At 35.0% G+C, this 21,387-nt stretch overlaps 1 protein-coding gene across 1 annotated transcript in view; it reads left to right on the top strand.

The window, feature by feature from the left end:
- Positions 1-19,953, top strand: part of MXRA5 (matrix remodeling associated 5) — a 417,732-nt gene extending 397,779 nt beyond the window's left edge. The window contains exon 7 of the mRNA XM_044072449.1: positions 17,258-19,953. Within this exon, the coding sequence (XP_043928384.1) occupies positions 17,258-19,166 (1,909 nt within the window). The 3' untranslated portion in view covers positions 19,167-19,953. The remainder of the gene's footprint in view (positions 1-17,257) is intronic.
- Positions 19,954-21,387: the final 1,434 nt, after the last annotated feature.

Below are 21,387 nucleotides of genomic sequence, written 5' to 3'. Positions count from 1 at the left end.
CACATTTAAATGTTATTTAGTAGGTTATACAGCAAAAAAATGTTCATATACAGATTTCACATTGAAAATGGAATGTGCTGTTGTGGGACTTGAACCAGGAATGCCTGCTCATAAGGCGAGTGCACTGCCCACTACACTATTGCTATATGGCTTCATTTGCGTATATCTTCCTTGTTATCCTCTTCAGACAATTAAGCTGCACTAACCGTAGTTAAGCGATGAGCACACCCACGCACCTGAGGCTAGCTTTAATTGAATTTTTAACAAAACTAAAAGGGTTTATTCTTTTAATTTATATGTCCTGTTGCTGATGTACACTTGGGGGACTGTTGGTGGGGATATGAGGACACCCATGAACAATCTCGCTCATTTCTTAACAGCTTCTGCTGTTCTACATTGCAGGGGCAGATGCCCCCTGCACTCATACACGATCTGTGTAAGCCTAGGAGCTCGGGCAGCGCACCTTCATTATTATACATGACGTGCTGCCGTCCTGCTACTACACAGGTGCTTCCATACAGTACTAGACTAGTCCTGCATGAAAGGTTAGTGAATCCGGGGGGGGGGGGTATGTGCACTCAAAAATCAGCTGTTCTCATATACTGGCTTTTTGAGATCACAGTAAAGAGTGGATCAGAAAATTTGTCCTTTCTTCAATGTAGTGCAGTGCCTGAGTTGGTTAATATAATTAACAAGAGATGGGGGGTGGAGGTGGCCTTTCCTGTGCAAAAAATATTATTTATGTATTTTTTCCAATATTTCAGTTTTCATGCATTTTTGCTCAATAGGTTATATTTGCTATGGTGCTTGGTCAAACATACAACATGCATGTATGTGTGTATGTGCATGTGTCTGTTTGTGTATGTACTGATGAAGCAGTGAATTTGGTAGAATCAACTTTTGACTGACATCTGTTATTTGACACAATTTGGTTAACTTGGCAGATGGTCAACAAGTGTGTGAGAATGCAAAATTCTTTGGTTTGGGGAATATGCCCTTTCCCTGATATTGTGTAGTTTTGGAGTTAATATATAAAATTAAAAACAAAGAATAATGCTCACTACACTCTGTTCGCCTGATAATAAACAAGACTTATAAAATACAACAAAAAACCAGGCTAAAATAGTGGGAAGTATACTTGCTGTGTTCAATTCAAGTCAGTCACAAAAGGTAACCAAATGTTCCACAAAAAGAAACGAAGCTGTAACCTACAAACCGCTTTACTTTGTGAACTCTTAACCCAATAAAAAAGAGTCAAAATCACCATAGAGTGTTCATTCGAACCTACTCATCCACTGGGCAATAGCTTGTACAAAAACACGCAGCCAGCATGTAAAAATAAATCCAAGCATCCAGTAGAAACCACGTTTATTAAAATAATTAGAACACAGGGCTAGCGCTTTCAACGAATCTTCATCAGGCCACTAACAAACAAACATACTGACATCCCTTTTATAGCAAAATGCTAGAGTCAACTACTGATGTCACATCCTGTTTGGACATACTGAAGTCAACTCTGATGTCACATCCTGTTATACATAAAATATTTAAAGTGACATCACTTTTGTAGTAAAACGCTACAAGCAACTCTGATGCCACATCCTACTAAATGTAAAATCTTATAAAATATTTCACCTGATTTTGCACATTTAGTCTCATATATTTTTATGTTTATAATATCAGCCGTCATCAACATCTTTGCGTGCGCACATATCTGTTTTGAATGATTTTTGCTGTTACAGATATTATGATATTTAGAAGCACACGCTGTACAAATTTTAGATGCAGTGTTTTGAATGATCATTTCTGTACAGTTATAATTATGCTAAATAGCTCATGTGTAGATATTAATATCTTTATTAATTTGATCCCTATTTTAAACATGTATTTATACATACAAGTATTTCAAATGGGATTATATCGCTTATTATTAAATACTAAACATGCGTGCCATTTTTGTTACTAGTATGCATATAAGTGCAGTATTTATAGGAAGATAGTATGTAATTGTGAAACACCTTATTTGCTGCATACTGTTTATGAAATGGTTACATAGATATTTAAATTATTTTAAAACATTTTGAATGTTACATGCATGCAGCAGCTGTTAAAGTAGGGTGAAATGTTATTTTAGAATATTTTTATTGTACACTGTTTACAAAATGTCTGCATATATATTTTTAACATTTTAAATAATTTAAAAATTTTATAAGATTTTACATTTAGTAGGATGTGGCATCAGAGTTGCTTGTAGCGTTTTACTACAAAAGTGATGTCACTTTAAATATTTTATGTATAACAGGATGTGACATCAGAGTTGACTTCAGTATGTCCAAACAGGATGTGACATCAGTAGTTGACTCTAGCATTTTGCTATAAAAGGGATGTCAGTATGTTTGTTTGTTAGTGGCCTGATGAAGATTTGTTGAAAGCGCTAGCCCTGTGTTCTAATTATTTTAATAAACGTGGTTTCTACTGGACGCTTGGATTTATTTTTACATGCTGGCTGCATGTTTTTTCTACAAGCTGTTGCCCAGTGGATGAGTAGGTTCGAATGAACACTATATAATATATAAAATTAGCTTATTTAATTAGCAAGGGGTGTTTGCACCACTCTTGCAAAAAAACAATGTTTTATTCATTTATTTTATTTTAATATCTCATGCACAGAGGTTATTGTTCAGAGCACACATACAAAGCTGTCAACATTTCCAATGTCACCATTTTGTGCTTGACATTAGGAACATCGACATTTGGATTGTTGGTTTATTTTAACTAGATACATAGTAACTGCATTACTGAAGGTCCCAGGGAAGAACAAGTTGTTGATTATCACTACATAAGCAGTAAGCCTCTGTTAATGTTTCTGTAAAGTTCAGACCAGGGTACAATGGGATTATATTGTTTGTAAACTTAGTTTGTTCTCTGAGTCTTCTACCCTGACTAGTCTTCAGTCATGTAGAAGTTTAATCGAGAATTCAAACTGAGAGCAAGGTATCAAGAAGCAGAATCTAGCCATCATTTCTGAACAGCTGACATACAACACTGCACTCTTTTTTTTCCAGAAGCCTGATATATATATATATATATATATATATATATATATATATATATATATATATATATATATATATATATATATATACACTCATATAAAGTCCGAAAAACTTATCCAGTTCCATCTTAAAAAAAAATTCTTGCTCCATTTTATTTGTTCAACGGTTGGAATTACTGGGCATGCTAATGCTACTCTTGTGCTGATTAAGACTTGGAAAGTGATATTGTTTGTGCTGCCAGTGGATTTACAATTGCAAAACTCGTTGCTGTACTAACTTATCAGATGCTATTAAAAACATAAAAATTGACAGGCTCTGCTAAGGTCGTCAAACTACATAGTGTTTGTATTTGATTAATGTCTATTAACTGTAGTTCTGCATTGAAAAAAAATGGTATGAACTTTGTTCTGCAGTATATCATAACAGCTAACCAATGGAATAAGTGATTGCTGTCCTGTTATGATGAAATAATATAAAACTGCTACTGTTGCCATAAGAGAAAGTACGTCAACAATGTGGATTGGGTAACTATTTTTCTGTGTAATTATCTACTGTGGGATATCAGGGGAAAATATTCAGAGATGCTGCAGCTGTGATTCAGTTAAAATATGAATGCAAGTTAATACTGTTATTACTGTAAAGAAGCACCCACTTTTTATGTCAACATGGCCCACTGAACAAACAGAAGAAAGTGAATATGTTTCACTGTTTATTTATTTGTAGTACTGGGCAACTAAAGTAATGTAAGTATACTTTGAGTTTTTTGTACTTTATAGCTAATTTATAAAAGAATACCGATAACATTTTGCAATAAAGTTTTTTTTTTAATCTGACTTTAAACATTTCTGTCTGTGTTTTGTCCCCAAGTCAATAAAGGCTAATTGAATAATATCAGTTTAGAATAGTTTACAAGCAGTAATACTCACTGGTACAGTAATAACCTGCAGGGAAGGAAGAAGTACATATAACAACAATATTCTGAGAGAGTCCGTGTTGATCAGTAAGGCCTACTAAGGAGCAGAAGCATGTACTATGAAGGTTTGCACAATGCATAAGTACAAGCTGTTGAGGCACTGCTCTGCCACTATCACTTTACACTGGAACTGGGTGTAGCACAGACAGTTTCTCTGGAAGCTGCATGCAAATGTGGCAATGCAATAGTGAGGATAATGCTAATTAGCCATGTGCTGTTCCCCAGAAATGGTGCTGGCACCAAAATAATACAGTAGAGTAATTCAAAGAATCATTCGACCACAATATTTTTTTTCACGAGGAGGAAAACATGTCTGTCATCAAAAGACATTATAAACCCATTCACCCCTATAGATGGAATTCTGGCTCATATCACAGGTTCAGGTGGTACTCTGGAGCCATGTGTGTGTGTGTGTGTGTGTGTGTGTGTGTGTGTGTGTGTGTGTGTGTGTGTGTGTGTGTGTGTGTGTGTGTGTGTGTGTGTGTGTGTGTGTGTGTGTGTGCATGTGGCTTTTGTGAGTCCATGTGGACAGGCATGAATGCAGCTGTATGCATGTGTGCGCACACACATGCGTCTATGTATGTGAGTGTCTGTTAATGTATTTGTGTGTGCATGTGTGTTTACATGTGAGTGGTTGCACTGGGGAGGAGAGTACATGGAATCTGTGTGCATGTGTGGGTATGGGGGGCATGCATGTGAGTGTGTGAGTGAATGGTTCAATGAGTATGATCATGTCTATATGTGCTTGTTTGCAGGCGCGCTCATGTGTGTGTGTGTGTGTGTGTGTGTGTGTGTGTGTGTGTGTGTGTGTGTGTGTGTGTGTGTGTGTGTGTGTGTGTGTGTATGTGGCTTTTGTGAGTCCATGTGGACAGGCATGAATGCAGCTGTATGCATGTGTGCGCACACATATGCATCTATGTATGTGAGTGTCTGTTAATGTGTTTGTGTGTGCATGTGTGTTTACATGTGAGTGGTTGTACTGGGGATTAGAGTACATTGAATCTGTATGCATGTGTGGGTATGGGGGGGCATGCATGTGAGTGTGTGCGGAAATGGTTCAATGAGTATGATCATGTCTATATGTGCTTGTTTGCAGGTACGTGTGTGTGTGTGTGTGTGTGTGTGTGTGTGTGTGTGTGTGTGTGTGTGTGTGTGTGTGTGTGTGTGTGTTGGTAGATGCCTGTAAAATCCACAATGGCTGGGCTGATGAAATACTAGTCAGGTCAAATCTGACAGTGAAGTGTTTGATTCAGATACATGGTAATTATTTCCTAATATGGTATTCCTTGGTATTGTTTTATCTTTTATCTGAAATAGAGATTATCACAATAGTTTTATTTGGCAGACTTTTGTTAAACAATTAATACAGACAGGGACTACCTCTCTGAATCTTAGGGATTATTTTTGGATTTTTTTCTCAAAAACAACAAAATATATTAAACTGCAGTTTTCTAGTTACAAGTTCAGCTGTCTCATTGAAAATTAATTACATTGCACTATTCCTTCACTACCTACATCAATTTTTCATTTTCTAATGAAGTGGTCACAGATTTAGATGAAATGTCACCTAAAAGAAACAGTCTTCATCAACACATTACACTAACAAATTCCTGCATACAAGCCACACATACAGAATGCATATGTTTAACACAGTTTATGGTTACTGACCTCTGAGAACCTCTGCCTACCTGACTATTGTGGGGATGCCTGTCACAGCTGCCTAACTCAGTCATTGGTAGGCTTAAGTTTTGACTCACCTTTGTTTAAAATAAACCAAACTGAGTAGCATACTTTTAGCCAGAATATATAATACTGATTACACAGCTTAACTGTTTTCTGTATTATTTTTCAAGAATAACTAGTCATAAAGACTTGATTTTGTGAAATGTTTCCATTTTTTCAAAATATTCATATGCTTTAGATGATATTCATGAAAGCTATCTTCTACTTGATTTCAGTAACATAGCAATTTAACTAACATTTTAAAATAATATAATGATGCATGTACAGCTAGTTTTTTTAGTATTGCTCACTGCTAATACTTGACAGCTTTCAAGTATCAGCATAATTTTGCAGTACATACAGGTGATAGTTGGTCACCTATATGGACAACACCAAAATAATTTCACAAACATTTGTCTACCACCACAGGATAAATAACTTACTGAAACACATGCTGAACTACATTGATTTGTAGATTCAGTAAGAAATATGTTGAGTTTACTATTTATGTATGCTAAGATGTACCAAAAAGCATGGAATTACTGAACTGATCTGTGTGTCTGTGTATCTGTGTGTGCTCTTGTGTGTATGCATGCATGTCTGTGTCTCTGTCTCTGTGTGTCAGTGTATTTGCATGTTGAAGAGTGGAATTTCTCGACTTTCCTGGAGACCTAGCATAGTTGTTGGGTCAACAAAATGGCTAGCAATTGCATGAGGATGTTATTCAGAGCTGAAATAAACAAGTATGTGTTCAGAAGTCTTCGGTTATTGATTAGCAGCTGAGGTGAGTGGAGGAATTTGTAAAATCACTACTTTATGCAGATGCAATTGAGTGTAGTAAATCATAAACAGAAATGTATGATTTAGTTCTTTTAAAAACATAAGACAGAGACAGAGAAGTGCACAACAGTTTAAAGTGACATTATACACCTTTAGTCCACTACTACTGGAGTATTATTTTAGGACATTGGGTAGTCAAAAACTGCAAGCTTATTGATTAGTTTTAAGTTCTGCTACCTTTGTATACTGCAGGAGATAATAGCCAGAAAATAATGAGGGAAAATCTTGCGATTATCTTCTGATTCTCATTGTCTTGTTGTTTAATAGACTCCAAATGTAGTGCAGACAAATAAACTGGATTCCTGCAGTGGTATAGCAGGATCATGACACATTACCCAGTAGTGTAAACCAAACATTTTGCAAGCCTGTTTGTTTTCAAACTATCACAGAAGAGGCCTTTATTTTGTAGATCACTAGATTCCAGATAATTCCTATATAACAATATTCTAAGGAAAAGACAAAACGAGGACATTACAAGTCATGGTGCTTAAGCCTTTGCATCAAGTGTACATTGTTACTTAAGTACTAGAATATGTAGTTTCTAAGGATATACACTAGCATGACTTTTGGTCTAAAACTATAGTTATGGTCTTTCTCAAATTTAGTTATTGCATTTTCTAATGTACTAGTAAAAATACATTTAAAATGTACTTCTAGATGAGTGGAAATCATAGATAATTCCAGTTTGTACTAAGAATATCTTTGCTGAGAGAATTTGTTGATTCAGGACAGTCCTGGCAATCTTCAAGTATACAGATTTTTTTATTTTTTCTGGGAAAAGTGCCATAAAAACTAAAATTTGAAATGTCAGTGCACTTTCATTACACTTGGCATGTTAGACCAAATCTCAAATGCATTATATTTGTACTTCTTTGTAAATTTACTGCTTGCAAAACTGCCAGTTGCTTTTTTGTTGTTCTATTCTCAGAATACCTTTTAATTTCACTTATACACAGGCACACCAAATAATTAAAACTGAATCACAGAGATTACCATAATTTGTGCTTAACAATACTGGTTATAATTCTCAGAACACCAGCCTATGAGAATATAATTTTTTTCTTAATAACATTAATTCAATACTTCTGGCAGTTTTGAATGGTTTAAGTTATAGGCTATTAAAGGGTCATCTCATATAGTAAGATTTTCCCTGGAAAATTAGTTTCTGAGTAAGGCTTTGATTATCATAAGTAAAACTGAGGTTGTTCTATAACCCCACTCTCTTTACAATGATTTTAGCGTGGTACATCTTCATTTAGTACAGCAGGTAGTGTTTCCTGAAAAATGTTTACATTTGAGCTTTGTCTTTTAGCTTTCATGTTTTTCTCTGTAATGACATGGTTGTTAACAACCCCAGCAAACCACCTAAAGTCTGTTCTGTTCTTTCTAGTCCCACAAAACAATACGTCCATACTAACTGACAGTGAAACTTCAAACACAAATAAGCCCTAGGAAATCTAATGTGGTAGTTTCATAATAAGAACAGCTGAATGAATACAAATAAATTGGTTAAATCATAAATCTCATCTAAATTGAAAAAAATTGACATGAATTTAAAGTGCAGAATGCACTAATGGTAATGCTGTGTTTTTCAAAAATAGTTGTTTAAGAGCCAGGATGCTTAGATAACTTCATTATAAAATTTCTGAATATCCTTGGAAAAGGTATCACATATATAATGATTACGCTTCTATTTCAGTAATGAGAAACGTATCTGATATTATTCTAAGCAGTCAATAATAATAAAGATCTTACTAGTTTGTAAAATTATCTTGTTGACTGTAAAAGTAGAAAATCTCACTGCTGCAAATTGCAATGCATCTTCTGCATAAAAGACACTCAGAAACATTTCTGTATTCGATTAGCAGAATTTATTAATGCAACAATTCAATGAAGAGCAAAGTAAGACTGTTGTCAAGACTGTTATTATTAGTGGCAAAATAGCTTCATAAAACCATAAACTGTCTCAACTAACAGTGCTTCACTGAACTGATGAACTGAATCAAACTGACAAACTTACATTTAATATAAAAGTAAATCAAACAGTATTGACAAACTCACATTTACAGACATATTTTCTGCATGTATTGTTCTCAGACGTTCCATTTCTTCTATGTAATTTGCTTTTACCCTTTTCTAAAAATTGTATTTCCTGTTCTTTTATCTCTGTTACAATATTCACTACTTCAAGTATAGACTTTGATTTCCATTTTCTAGTAATTGCTTTATAGGCAGCCACAAGAATTTAACTTAACAAAGCCTTGTTATGTTTAGGCAATTCAGAACCAGTATCCCAGTTAAAACAATAATTTCCTTAGTTTCACTCATTTGCTCACCCAGTATTCCTGACAGAGGACTCTCTAGGGAATATTTAAATTTCCCAATACATTAGTTCCTTTGCCAGCTTCCTCCAGTAAATTCCAGTCCCCTCTTGTCTATTCTTTGTACCCTGGATTGCACTCATCCCTATTGGGAGAATCTCCTTTCTCCATTCACTTGTTGGCTTAGTTCTTAGTATGGAATCCAAACACAAAAAACAAACTAGAAAAAGAACCGAGACAAATGAACATGCCCTCACTACACCACTTCTGTTAAAACAATCCAAATGGTATCGATATCCACCTTCAATGGACCAAGCAAAACATAAAAGTTTTAAAAAGTAAAGCCTTCAGTTTTAATTTCCGCTTTTCGTCCTGCTCCTAGCAGGACTTCTTCAGACAAACAAGAATCAACAAATTTCCACTTTTTAAAATAAAATCACATTTCAATTACAGTTGAAATCACATTTCAATTAAAATGCTTACTTCCCTGTAACGCGATTTAAAAAGGCCAACCCCCCAAAAAATAAAAGACACAGCACTTTTTGTACTTTCAATAGTATTTGACTTTGTAAACAAGTAAAACATGAAAGTAAGAAATGAAAAATAGTAAAAACAAAAAGCAAAAGAAATAAATATTCCCTTCTATATTGACAAGTTACCAGCAGTACCGTTCAAACATACAAAAAGTGCAAAAACAACACACAGTACCTGACTGTGTGTTTATTTACCTCCTTTTTTTACTTATTCCTGACATGTTGGACTAAACTTACTTCTTCACCTAAAATGGCTCTTCAGCAATCCTTACTTATAAAGTTACCCTAAGCAACTTCTCCTATTTGTATGAATACTGAGAAACATTGCTCATACAGCTGCTTTATATACCAATACTTAAAGGTTCCATGACTCATGTCTGCATTTGAATCTGTATCTTTATATTTCCAGAACTCACCTTATGTTATATTCATTCATCAAATTTCATAACTACTTTTAGTATGGATGGATATGGAATTAGGTCTATTATTTATAAAAATTGGGAACTAGTAAAATCTGACTATAGCCTGTCCTCTATATGGAGAGATGTGCCCAGGGTCACCTTTAGAAGAGGTGCCAATTTAAAAAGTATACTACAAAAAGCTGGAAACCTTTAAATCCAACGAGTAGAAATGGAATGTGGAAATGCATCATGTGTTCATATTGTCCACAGGTAGATGCTGGCCAAAATTTTACAATTAGAGATGTCAGTTATAAAATCAACAAGAATTTCGACTGTAATTCAAAAGGAGTGGTCTATCTCGCTCAGTGTAATACCTGTCCTGCCTTTTATATAGGCAAAACAGACAGGAAACTGAGGGAGAGAATCTATGAACACTTATACAGTATTAGAATGTTAAAGGAAAATGCATTGGCCAGACATGTGGAAAGTTTCCCACAGCATTCCTTTAAATTTAAAGCCATAGCCGATCAAATTTGTGACTTGAGGGGCGGTCCAACTTCTTTATTGTTGGAGAAAAGGGAGTTGTTATGGCAACTCCAAACTAGAGCCTGTTGTCATCCGGGCTTGAATTAAATTTATTCTATTTCTTGTATACTGAAGCTCAAAAGCCTCACAAGGTAAATTACTGTGTTCCTTTACTTTTTATTTATAATATTATATATATTTTTTATTATTATTTTAGGAAAAATGTCCACTTATTCATATATATACAACAGTATGGCCTCATAGACCAGGTCATTTTGCATATGGTTGGGCATGGCTTCCACCCCCCCCACTCATAAAATTTCCCTTTGGAAGTTTATTTGTATGATATAACATGTTAAACCATTGCAGCTTGTGTGGGTATATACCAACAAACACCACTAGGTGGTGTTTTAGGGTAACTACACAAGCAAAGAGCTATGGAGGCTTGAATAAGATGAACTAGCAGACAACTTTGGAAATTGTTTAAAGCATGGAGTAACAGTGGAGCTTTATTGGACGTTTAGTGATTCATCTCCACCACACTGGTGTCTTTAATGTGGCAACAAGAGCGAGGTGAAATACCTTGAACAACTTTGGGTCACATTAATATGTAGCAACATAAGGTGAGTTCTGGAAATATAAAGATACAGATTCAAATGCAGACATGAGTCATGGAACCTTTATGTATTGGTATATAAGGCAGCTGTATGAGCGATGTTTCTCAGTATTCATACAAATAGGAGAAGTTGCTTAGGGTAACTTTATAAGTAAGGATTGCTGAAGAGTCTTTTTAGGTGAAGAAGTAAGTTTAGTCAACATGTCAGGAATAAGTGAAAAAAGGAGGTAAATAAACACACAGTCAGGTACTGTATGTTGTTTTTGCACTTTTTGTATGTTTGAACGGTACTGCTGGTAACTTGTCAATATAGAAGGGAATATTTATTTCTTTTGCTTTTTGTTTTTACTATTTTTTATTTCTTACTTTCATGTTTTACTTGTTTACAAAGTCAAATACTATTGAAAGTACAAAAAGTGCTGTGTCTTTTATTTTTTGAGGAGTTGGCCTTTTTAAATATCGTTACAGGGAACTAAGCATTTTAATTGAAATGTGATTTCAACTGTAATTGAAATGTGATTTTATTTTAAAAAGTGGAAATTTGTTGATTCTTGTTGTTTGTCTTAAGAAGTTCTGCTAGGAGCAGGACGAAAAGCGGAAATTAAAACTGAAGGCTTTACTTTTTAAAACTTTTATGTTTTGCTTGGTCCATTGAAGGTGGATATCGATACCATTTGGATTGTTTTAACAGAAGTGGTGCAGTGAGGGAGTGTTCATTTGTCTCAGTTCTTTTTCTAGTTAGTTCTTAGTATACTTTCTGCTACTTTATGAATGTAATATTCTGTACTGGTGCTGTTATGCTCCCTAAGGATCTATGTCGAAATCCCACTCTTTCCTTATTTCTTGAATTACCCCACTGCTTCATCATCATCCTTTTCCACTTTTAATTTTATCTTTCTGCTTGTGTTTTATATAAGAAAATTAACTGTGCAGCTTTAAAATATCCCTTCAAATCAAGTAATCCTAAACCTCTTTGTTCGTTTAGAGGATCAGTTTATCCCACTTGACTCTTTCCCTCCCAAATAAAATCCTACAACTCTTTATTAATTACTGTCCATATCTTCTCATCTGGGTGATAAAAATATACATGACCTGTGCATAAAGCTAAGTAGACTCAAAACAATGTTACTGCTTGTGTCTTGCTGCCCATATCCATAGGCAAGAGTTTCTAATTTATCAGTTTTTTGTTATATTTTATTTAGTCTCATTCCACATATCCTTCGCTGCCATAACTGAATCCTTTTTAATCCATACTCCTAAATAATTCTTTTTACCATGTGTCCATAAATAAGGGCATTGCTGAACCAGTTCATGTGTGGGTGCATAGTTTATAGCTGTAGACCTTGTTCTATCATCATTTTTTATCCAGACAAAAACACAGGAACTGTCTCAGAATATTCTGCAGCACTGAGATGCCCTTTCCTGGTTCCATCTGGTAAAAATAGTATCATCTGCAAATAGAGGAAACTTTTCTTGAACACCATCCCAATTATATCCTTAAATTTCTGAGTCCCTTATTTTCTTTGCCAATGGTTCTAAATATAAATAACAAAGGTGAAAGAAGACACCTCTGCCTGGTTCCTCTCTTCAGACACAATTTACAAGAGAATATCCCTCCCATTTGATTTTTGTCTTTTGATCCCTCATATATTTTTTAATCAACTTTATTATTGTATCAGGAAGTAGAAATGCTTTCATTGTCCTACTCGTAAAATTCTGCTTACTCTGTCAAATGCTTTCTGTGCATCAAGACCCACCAATAACAGAAGTATTTTCTTATATTCTGCTTCCATCTGGATCATCACTGTTCTATTAATGTCGTCAGATGGTTGCCTCCCCTCCACAAAACCACATTGGTCCATATCTATCAATGTTGGCATAATCTTTGCTATTCATTTAGCCATTATAGACATAAACACTTCATAATCATGGATTAATATTGAAATGAATGGGTCTTTACATACATTAGGTATTACAGCCACCACAGGATGTTGGTGCCTCCCCTCCTTTTAAAATGCTGTTATACAAAACATTCCCGATCGTTATCACTTTCTTCCTCCTAACTTCTAAACTTCTACCAGAATGCTATCTACTCCTTATGTCTGACTGGTTATACATCACCATTTTTATCTCATCTCTTCCTATCTTCAGTGTTAGATGTTGAGCCTCATCTACCTCTAACCTTGGCATATTTATAGGTTCATATGTGTTTACTAGGCTGACAACCACAGGGGGCCTATCTAAGACTAGACATGCATCCGAAATATCTGACAAGTTTTAATACCCTTGATAAAAGTCTTCTATAAATATATTTCAGTTTGTGCTTTTTCTTGATTTCTCCGCTTCTCTGCTTTATACAATTTTCTGTAAAAATTCCACAATATCTCAAATACCTCTACATGATCTCTGGTTATTTTTCTTGTTATAGGCTCTCTAATTTTGGCAACATCCCTTTCTAGCATCTGTTGTCTAAGTTATTGTGCTAAAAGCTTTGGTGCTACGGAGTTATTATCATAAACAATTGCTTAACAGCAATCTTTCTAAACTCATGCATATTATCCAGGCACTCCCGTATTTTCTCTTTAACACTCTACAATTACATCTCCTCTTGTTCTGTGCAATTCCATGATTTTGTAATACTTTAACTTTTTTAACCCCTAAATAATTCTTATTACTTATTAATCAGAACTTTTTTCTTTTATTTGTACCCCTATTTTGAAACTCTACTTTCATTATATTCCACCCACTAGCTATAACTCTGAAGTACTTTCTATCTTCCCTAATAACTCCTGGATAATTTCACTACCTATTTCTTAAAACCCCTTTTTAACAGGTAGGTGGGAAGTGCCAGTGTTGCATCTTCACTTCATTACCCTACATTTGTATCTTAATAATTATTTGAACATGAGCTGAAATAGTTATTGACTATATATCAAAGTTCTCAATTAACTGGACATGTTCTTGTGAAATGTAATTTCTGTCAAGCCTAGCCCGGTTATTGTACTTTGGGGAATAATAATATAATTCTCTCTGAGTTTCTGCACTGAAGTCATGTCTTTCATACCAAATATTTTCATAAAGCTCTTCAGAAATCTACCCTTTTTTATTATGTTTACGCTTCTAGGCATCCCAGATACATCCTTATTGTTGCAAATAAAATACAAGTTCCTACCTAAAAATAATATTCCCTGCTAAAAGCTGATTATTTCTCCCAAAATGTTTTAAGCTCCAAAATAGTAGTTTTAGATGGAATATTAATACATGCCAGCATAATCCTCATCCCTTGCCAGTAACCCCTTACTACTACAAATCTGGCATTATTATATTTTCTCCCTCTTCTATTACTACTAGAGCTCCTCTAGCAATTAATATAAGTACCCCTCTTTTCCATTGGCCCTGATATTCTATAGCATATCCATCCTGAAATCATTTCTTTATCAAATTCATATGCTCAGTTCATTCCAAATGTGTCTGTATAGCATTGCTATTTGCACTCTGCATGTCTTAGCACAGTTAAGTATTCTGGCCCTTTTGTCTATACTTGTCATTATTCCCATCTCTGTTATATGGCAATTTTTTAAAAATGTCTATTTCCAGCTTTTGTGATACATGAACCCACCCATTAATGTTTGACAGGTTAATCCTTTGTACAGTTGTTTTCTTATCATCAACATTGGAACCTACGTCACATTTTACAATACTTTTTTTAATAAAGCCCTCAAAAAATGCACCCGATAGCACCTCTTAACCTAATAACTTAATACATATACATATAAATATGTATATCTTCAAATAATGAAGTTTAACCCTCCTAATAGGAGCACCAAGTAGACAGCTACTAACACAGGCCATAATTAACATGAAATTGAGGTTATGCATGCTAAGACATCTGTTATTGCCTGTCCTTCTACTTAAACTAATTGGTGTCCATTTTTTTTATCTTTATCCCCCTCCCCCACATGTGGAAACTATTTGCATATTTTTAGCCTTGAAGAAACCAGTGTTCTGTCATTCACTGGCCTATTATCAGCTTGCCTCCGTGGAAAAGGGTGAGAAAATAAGAAAAATGGAGTCATCTGTTGCAGCCTGAAAGGCACGCTGAAACATGTATTGCTAATGGAAGACTTCATTATATTCGGTGTTTTCATATTTACTTGGTTCCACTTAAAAGTTGTTATTAGATTAAGTCAAAGGTCTTAAATCCTGACATTCAGTTATGCAAAAGTAAGCGAAAATGTATCAGCTGTTAATATATTATGATCTGTGTATTTTTACACCCCATCCCCCCACTTCAACAACTCAAGATTACAGCCTATTAACTTAAACATGCTTTTGTCTAGCTTTTCATCTTCTTTTGGACTGTAATGTCTACATTTCTTAATGCCAAAAAAAAAAAAGAAAGAGAGAGAAGAGGAAGAAAATAATGTATCTGTTTAATAACTATCATATACAAGAACAACTAAAAATACTTTACTATAAAATATGCAATTTATATTGTGAAAAGCTTCATAGAAATACAATTAAGAAAATAAATTGTTTTACTTAACAGTTATCTTTTCATTCTTCCTCCCCTCTCCTCAGAGTCCTTCCAAACATTAACGACATGAAGTGAGACGAATGCTTTTCAACTACTCACAAGTTTAACATTCAACAAACATCCAGTCTTTCCACTTATTCTTATACATCCATATTTCACAATTGTGATTAATGTTTTGCACCCTCATGTTTATTCATTAATTTCTGTGTTGTTATTTTCCCCCTGTTCATCTCCATCTTCCATTTCCAGATTCTAGTTCAGTTTCACTGTAATCCTGATTCTGCTGGTTACCTCCTGTGTTTTTCTCTATCAAGCATTTTCTATTGGAACAGTGGGAAATATTTCACTGGCAAAATCTCTACATGTGCTCTGTTAGTGTAAGAATGAGAAGAAGAGTCTCCTTCTTTTTGATGGGTCATTTTTTTTTGTTGGACTTTTGTATTTCCTCCTTAGCCTATTCTGCATGAAAAAATGACTTTGATCCTCCAGGAAAAATATTTTGAAGATAGCTAAAACAGCAGCTTGTGTCTCACAACTGGAACTTGACATTCCTTGATTACTAGAATACATTTTTTTCGCTTCTGCCTGGTGTACAGTAAATAATCATTTTCCACAAACACACTACTGTCTCCAACTTTTAATGCAGTTTTGTCAGGATCAGCTCTTTCTGCTAGTAGATTTGCATCTTTACTCATAAAGATCTTGACTCCTTTCTCATGACCATATTTGGAGCATACACACAATGTGCCCTTTCAATTAATAGTTTCTCAAGTGGAATACCTTCTAGTTTCTCTGTTACAGCAGAAAATCTCATATTTTTTTCCTACTTGTTCTATCCTCTAATTCTACCATTTTTTTCAAACATAACTTCTTGGGCAGTCTCATTCAGTGAGCCTTTTCCTCATTTTGACCTGTTTGTTGCAGCTTTATCAGCACATTTGAATGTCTGTTTACAGCTTCTTCCATTTTTTCTAGCCTTTTGTTATTTGAGTTGATAACAACAGTGTTTTGTTTATTTTAATCAGCTCTGAGCACATTTGACTATTTTTTCCTCTAGATTACTGGAATCCACCTCTTACACCAAAACTGGAGCTTAAACTACTTTTTGCTGAACAGCTGCAGGATTCTTCTCAGTCAGTATTTTCTTTTCACCTTTTGTAGTTGATTTTCTTTCAGGCTGTCTTAGTTTCTTCTTTACAGGCATCCAGGCAGTGTACTTAACGTCAAGTAAATGAATGTTACTTAAGCTGACAATATATCTGGCTATTGCTTCTCAGTTTCTCTTTCCACACTGAGAGAGCTGAAGTTAAGTTGTTGATCAGTGTGCAATCATCTTGGAAATCGAAGGCTCACAAGTCTTATACCTTGTCTATGCATCTTGAATACCTTTCTTAGTCTAGGGCCTCAGTCTTGGAAACTATGTAACAAAACTTTTATAGATGGCCTAATCTTTAGCTGTCTGTTTCTATCTCTGTAAGGTTACATTCTGATGCACAACAACTGATCATAGCTCATTTATCCTTTTGCAGTGAAATAGCATTTACTAAAACTGCATGCAAAATGTAAAATAAAAAAAATGATAGGCTTACTTAAAAATGTCTGAATTTTCAAGCCCATGCAATGAGAGTACCACATTTATGTAAGATCTATTCTAACAAAACTGTATTTATGTAAAATCTGTTATAACACTGGTTTACAAAATTATTAAACTTTATTTTTTTCTTTCCTTGTAGTTTCGAATCACGAACTAAAGTGTACCCGAATGGAACCTTAGTGGTAGTAGACATCACAGAAAAAGACACAGGGGATTACCTCTGTGTTGCCCGAAATAAGATGGGAGATGATTTTGTAGTTCTTAAAGTAAATGTGATGATGAAACCAGCAACGATTGAACAAAAAGATCAAGCAAGCCACAAAGTCATGCATGGTGGGGATCTGAAAGTAGACTGCATTGCTACAGGGCTACCAAACCCTGAAATCTCTTGGGCACTTCCTGATGGTACTATGATTAATAGTGTCATGCAGTCAGATGATAGTGGGATTCGGACTAGGCGATATGTAGTGTTTGATAACGGGACTTTGTTTTTCAATGATGTTGGTAAGAAGGAGGAAGGAGACTATACTTGTTATGCAGAAAATAAAATAGGGAAGGATGAAATGAAAGTGCATGTCAAAGTTATAACAGAGCCTCCAATCATTAAAAATAAAAGCTATTCTGTCCTTCCATTATTACATGGAGACTTGGCTGTGCTAAAGTGTGAAGCAAAAGGTGAACCCATTCCAAGAATCATATGGTTAAGTCCCACAAACAAAGTTATTTCCTCATCATCGGAAAAGTATCGGTTGAATAGTGATGGTACACTTCTTATTTCAAAAGTTCAACAGTCAGATGATGGAAACTACACATGTATAGCACAGAACATCAATGGAGAGGATAAGAAAGTCATTGGTACTCAAATAAATGTACAATCTCCAAAAATTAATGGATACCCAAATGCCATCACAGCAGTCAGATACACTGCAATAGAGGAAACACGTAAACTTATAAACTGCAAAGCTGAAGGAAATCCATTGCCCCGTGTCATGTGGATGTTTCCTCAGAACATTATACTACCAGCTCCATATTATGGAACTAGAGTTTCTGTTCATCAAAATGGAACTCTTGATATCAAATCTCTGAAGAAGACAGACTCTGTACAGCTAGTGTGTGTTGCACGTAATGAAGGAGGAGAAGCTCGACTCATTGTGCAGCTCAATGTTCAGGAAAAGATGGAAATGCCTACTTTTAAAAATCCAGTTAGTGAAAGATTTTCCCTTGGTAATGCAAAAATGATTGCTCTTAACTGCTCTGCTGAAGGCAGGCCTCCTCCAGAAATCACCTGGATCCTTCCAAATGGGACAAAACTTCTGAGAGGCAGAAGAGTATCTAAGTTTAACCATGCAGCTGATGGTACTCTGTTTATTAGCAGTCCTTCCACTGAAGATGTTGGGATTTACCGCTGTATGGCAAAAAATGCTATAGGCTATGTAGAGAAAGCAGTTTCTGTCGAAACTGGGCAAAAACCAGTAATCAAGAGTCATTATAGTTCCCTAGTAAGCATTATCAATGGAGAAAATTTGCAGCTGCACTGTGTAACACAAGGTGAGCCACAGCCTCAGATCTCTTGGACATTACCTAATGGTGTGACCCTAAGCAAAGCTCAGACTGTTGGTCGTTATTCTCTTTCACAAAATGGTTCGCTTTCTGTTCAGCAAGCATCTGTACATGATAGAGGGACATATACATGCAAAGCTGTTAATGAGTATGGTTTCTCCACTGTTAGTATCCCAGTAATTGTTATAGCATATCCTCCACGCATCACACATGGACCTGCTTCTGTTACTTACACAAGACCTGGTAATACAGTTCAGATGAATTGCATGGCAATAGGAATACCAAAAGCAGATATTATGTGGGAACTTCCTAACCAAACACGACTAACAGCAACATCTCAAACCCGAATATATGGCAATAAGTTGCTTAATCCTCAGGGATCCTTAATAATCCAATTCCCTTCCCAACAAGATGCAGGGTTTTATAAATGCACTGCTAAAAATGTGTTAGGAAGTGATTCAAAAGCAACTTACCTCCATGTCTTTTAAATGTAATACTAATAAATGTGCCTTGCCCAGATAACTGCAAAATAAGTGCAGAAAATACTGTCTAGCATAATTTAATTAACTGATTTGCTAATGTGCGTGCTATCCAGTGTGGACTGACTACTTGTCCAAAACTGGTTTTGTTTCACCATTTCATTTTTATTTATGTGATGAAGTGGTGCTCAAGATCCATGCTATTTATATTTGCTGATGTATATAAGAGAAATTCTGAAATTCAAATCCATTTTTCATCAGTCAAACTTTTCAGATTCTATATCAACACCATGTTGACTGTCTTTGCATTGAAGTTTATAGTTTTACTATATGCAACCAATGTCACCCCAAGGTCAACAGGATCAGAATGACTTTCATCGCATACTTTTCCTCAGAAATATTTGCATCTTAAATGAGCAAAATTGTTTTTACAAGATAATGCAGTGAAGGTGTTACTAATAGATGTATAAATGTGCTTTTAATCAATGTGCAAATGATTATTAAAGCACAACAGATGAAGATATTTTTTTTGTCACAAGCTGTCCATATACTGCAAATTTCTGAAGTAAGAGATCGTTTCAATTTAGCTAAAAGTATTCCAAGCAACATTTGATTATGATAAAAATGTACATTGTGTGGTATAGGACATACAGCTCATTAGACACGTATGAGAAAATGGTGTGCAGTTTCTCATTCTAAATTATTGGTCTTTAAAAGACTTTTGATGTATATCTGTGTTTATAATCTTAAAAGTTAATATTTTCTTTAGTCTTACAATAAAGAATATTTTCCATTACATGTTGGTCTGGTCCATTCATTAAATGAGTTGCTTTTTAATAATAACTAAAATTATAAAAACTAAAAGGCTAAGTCTTGCAAAGGAAAGCAAATATCTTGGTTTTATACAGTATTCAGAACCTGACCATAGAGTACAACAGTCAATATTCAACACACTGGAAAGTTGGCAGTGACTTTATATTTATTGAAAAGAAACCTTCAGGAAAGTGAAGAAAACATTTTATAATACCAATTTTAGGTAACTGCTACAAATTAAAAATGACATTTTTAATAAAAATGAACTACTCATCATTCATGCTTGAAATGACAGAGACAAATTTTTGTGGGTTCAGCTTATTGAAATATGTCATTGGATCTTATTCTCATAAATTAAGTACATTATAGTGTAGTTACAATTTATAAATGTCTTTTTTGTTCTAATTATTTACATGAAAGAATGCTTCTGGAAATGTTGCTTTTTACTAGTGGTTGCTTATTTACTTGCATAGAGTCATATACATGGGGATCTATACTGGATTTTAACAAGTATCCCTTGCAATTTTATGATTTTTTTTAATCACTGGGGACCTCTGAATTATTGATTTACATCCAGAGAAATAGAAGATCCCCCAGAGTCACAAAACTCCATGCAAGAATAAGATTATTCTTGCACGGAGTGGTTCTTGTCCATTTAAAACAGCAGCGTGCCTTGCATATCCATGAAAGCGCGCTGATGTTTAATCTACACAGACACAAACCATGAATGAGTGCAGGGGGCATATCCAAGTAGTGCATGGACACTAAACATGCCCCCTGCACTCAGAAAGTGCTGTACAGCACTTTCTAAGCCAAACTGGCCTAATAATACAGCTTTGCTCTAATATTATGCCAGTATTTTAGTGTCCGTGGACACTGAAATGAAAAAAATTATTATTTCAGTGTCTGTGGACACTGAAATAAAAATGACAACAAGAAAGCAGTGCAGGGAGTGTGTGACAGGTTCTGTGATACACCCCCTGCATTACTAAAGTGCTGTACGACACTTTTGCAACCTGCTAAAGCAGGAAATGTGTGCAAATGCACACATAAGGGGGATAAATCCCCCAAAGGTGAAAAATCACAAGTATAGCCCCACAAACATAGAAAGTTGATAGAGAATAGGTCATGCATCAGCATGAATCGCGTAATGGTAGAAGTCTGAAAGCAAATGTATGCTAATATTCCATGTTAACAAAGGCACAAATGATGGGGGGAATAAATACATTAGGGACACACCTGAAATATTGCCTTCACACACTTAGAAAGTTGATAGATAACAGAATGTATTAGCAGGAGTCCATGAAGGATAGAAGCCTGAAAGCCAAATCAATGCCAGTATATCATGACTGCAGTCCCAAGTAGTTGTCAGAACACCACAATACACACCCATATAACCTAATAACATAATAATAAT

This window comes from Protopterus annectens, chromosome 5.part0, assembly GCF_019279795.1.
Source record: "Protopterus annectens isolate FY-2018-M chromosome 5.part0, PAN1.0, whole genome shotgun sequence".
Lineage (NCBI taxonomy): Eukaryota > Metazoa > Chordata > Ceratodontiformes > Protopteridae > Protopterus > Protopterus annectens.
Note: the sequence above shows the minus strand (reverse complement) of the source record. Positions and strands in the feature narration are given on the sequence as shown.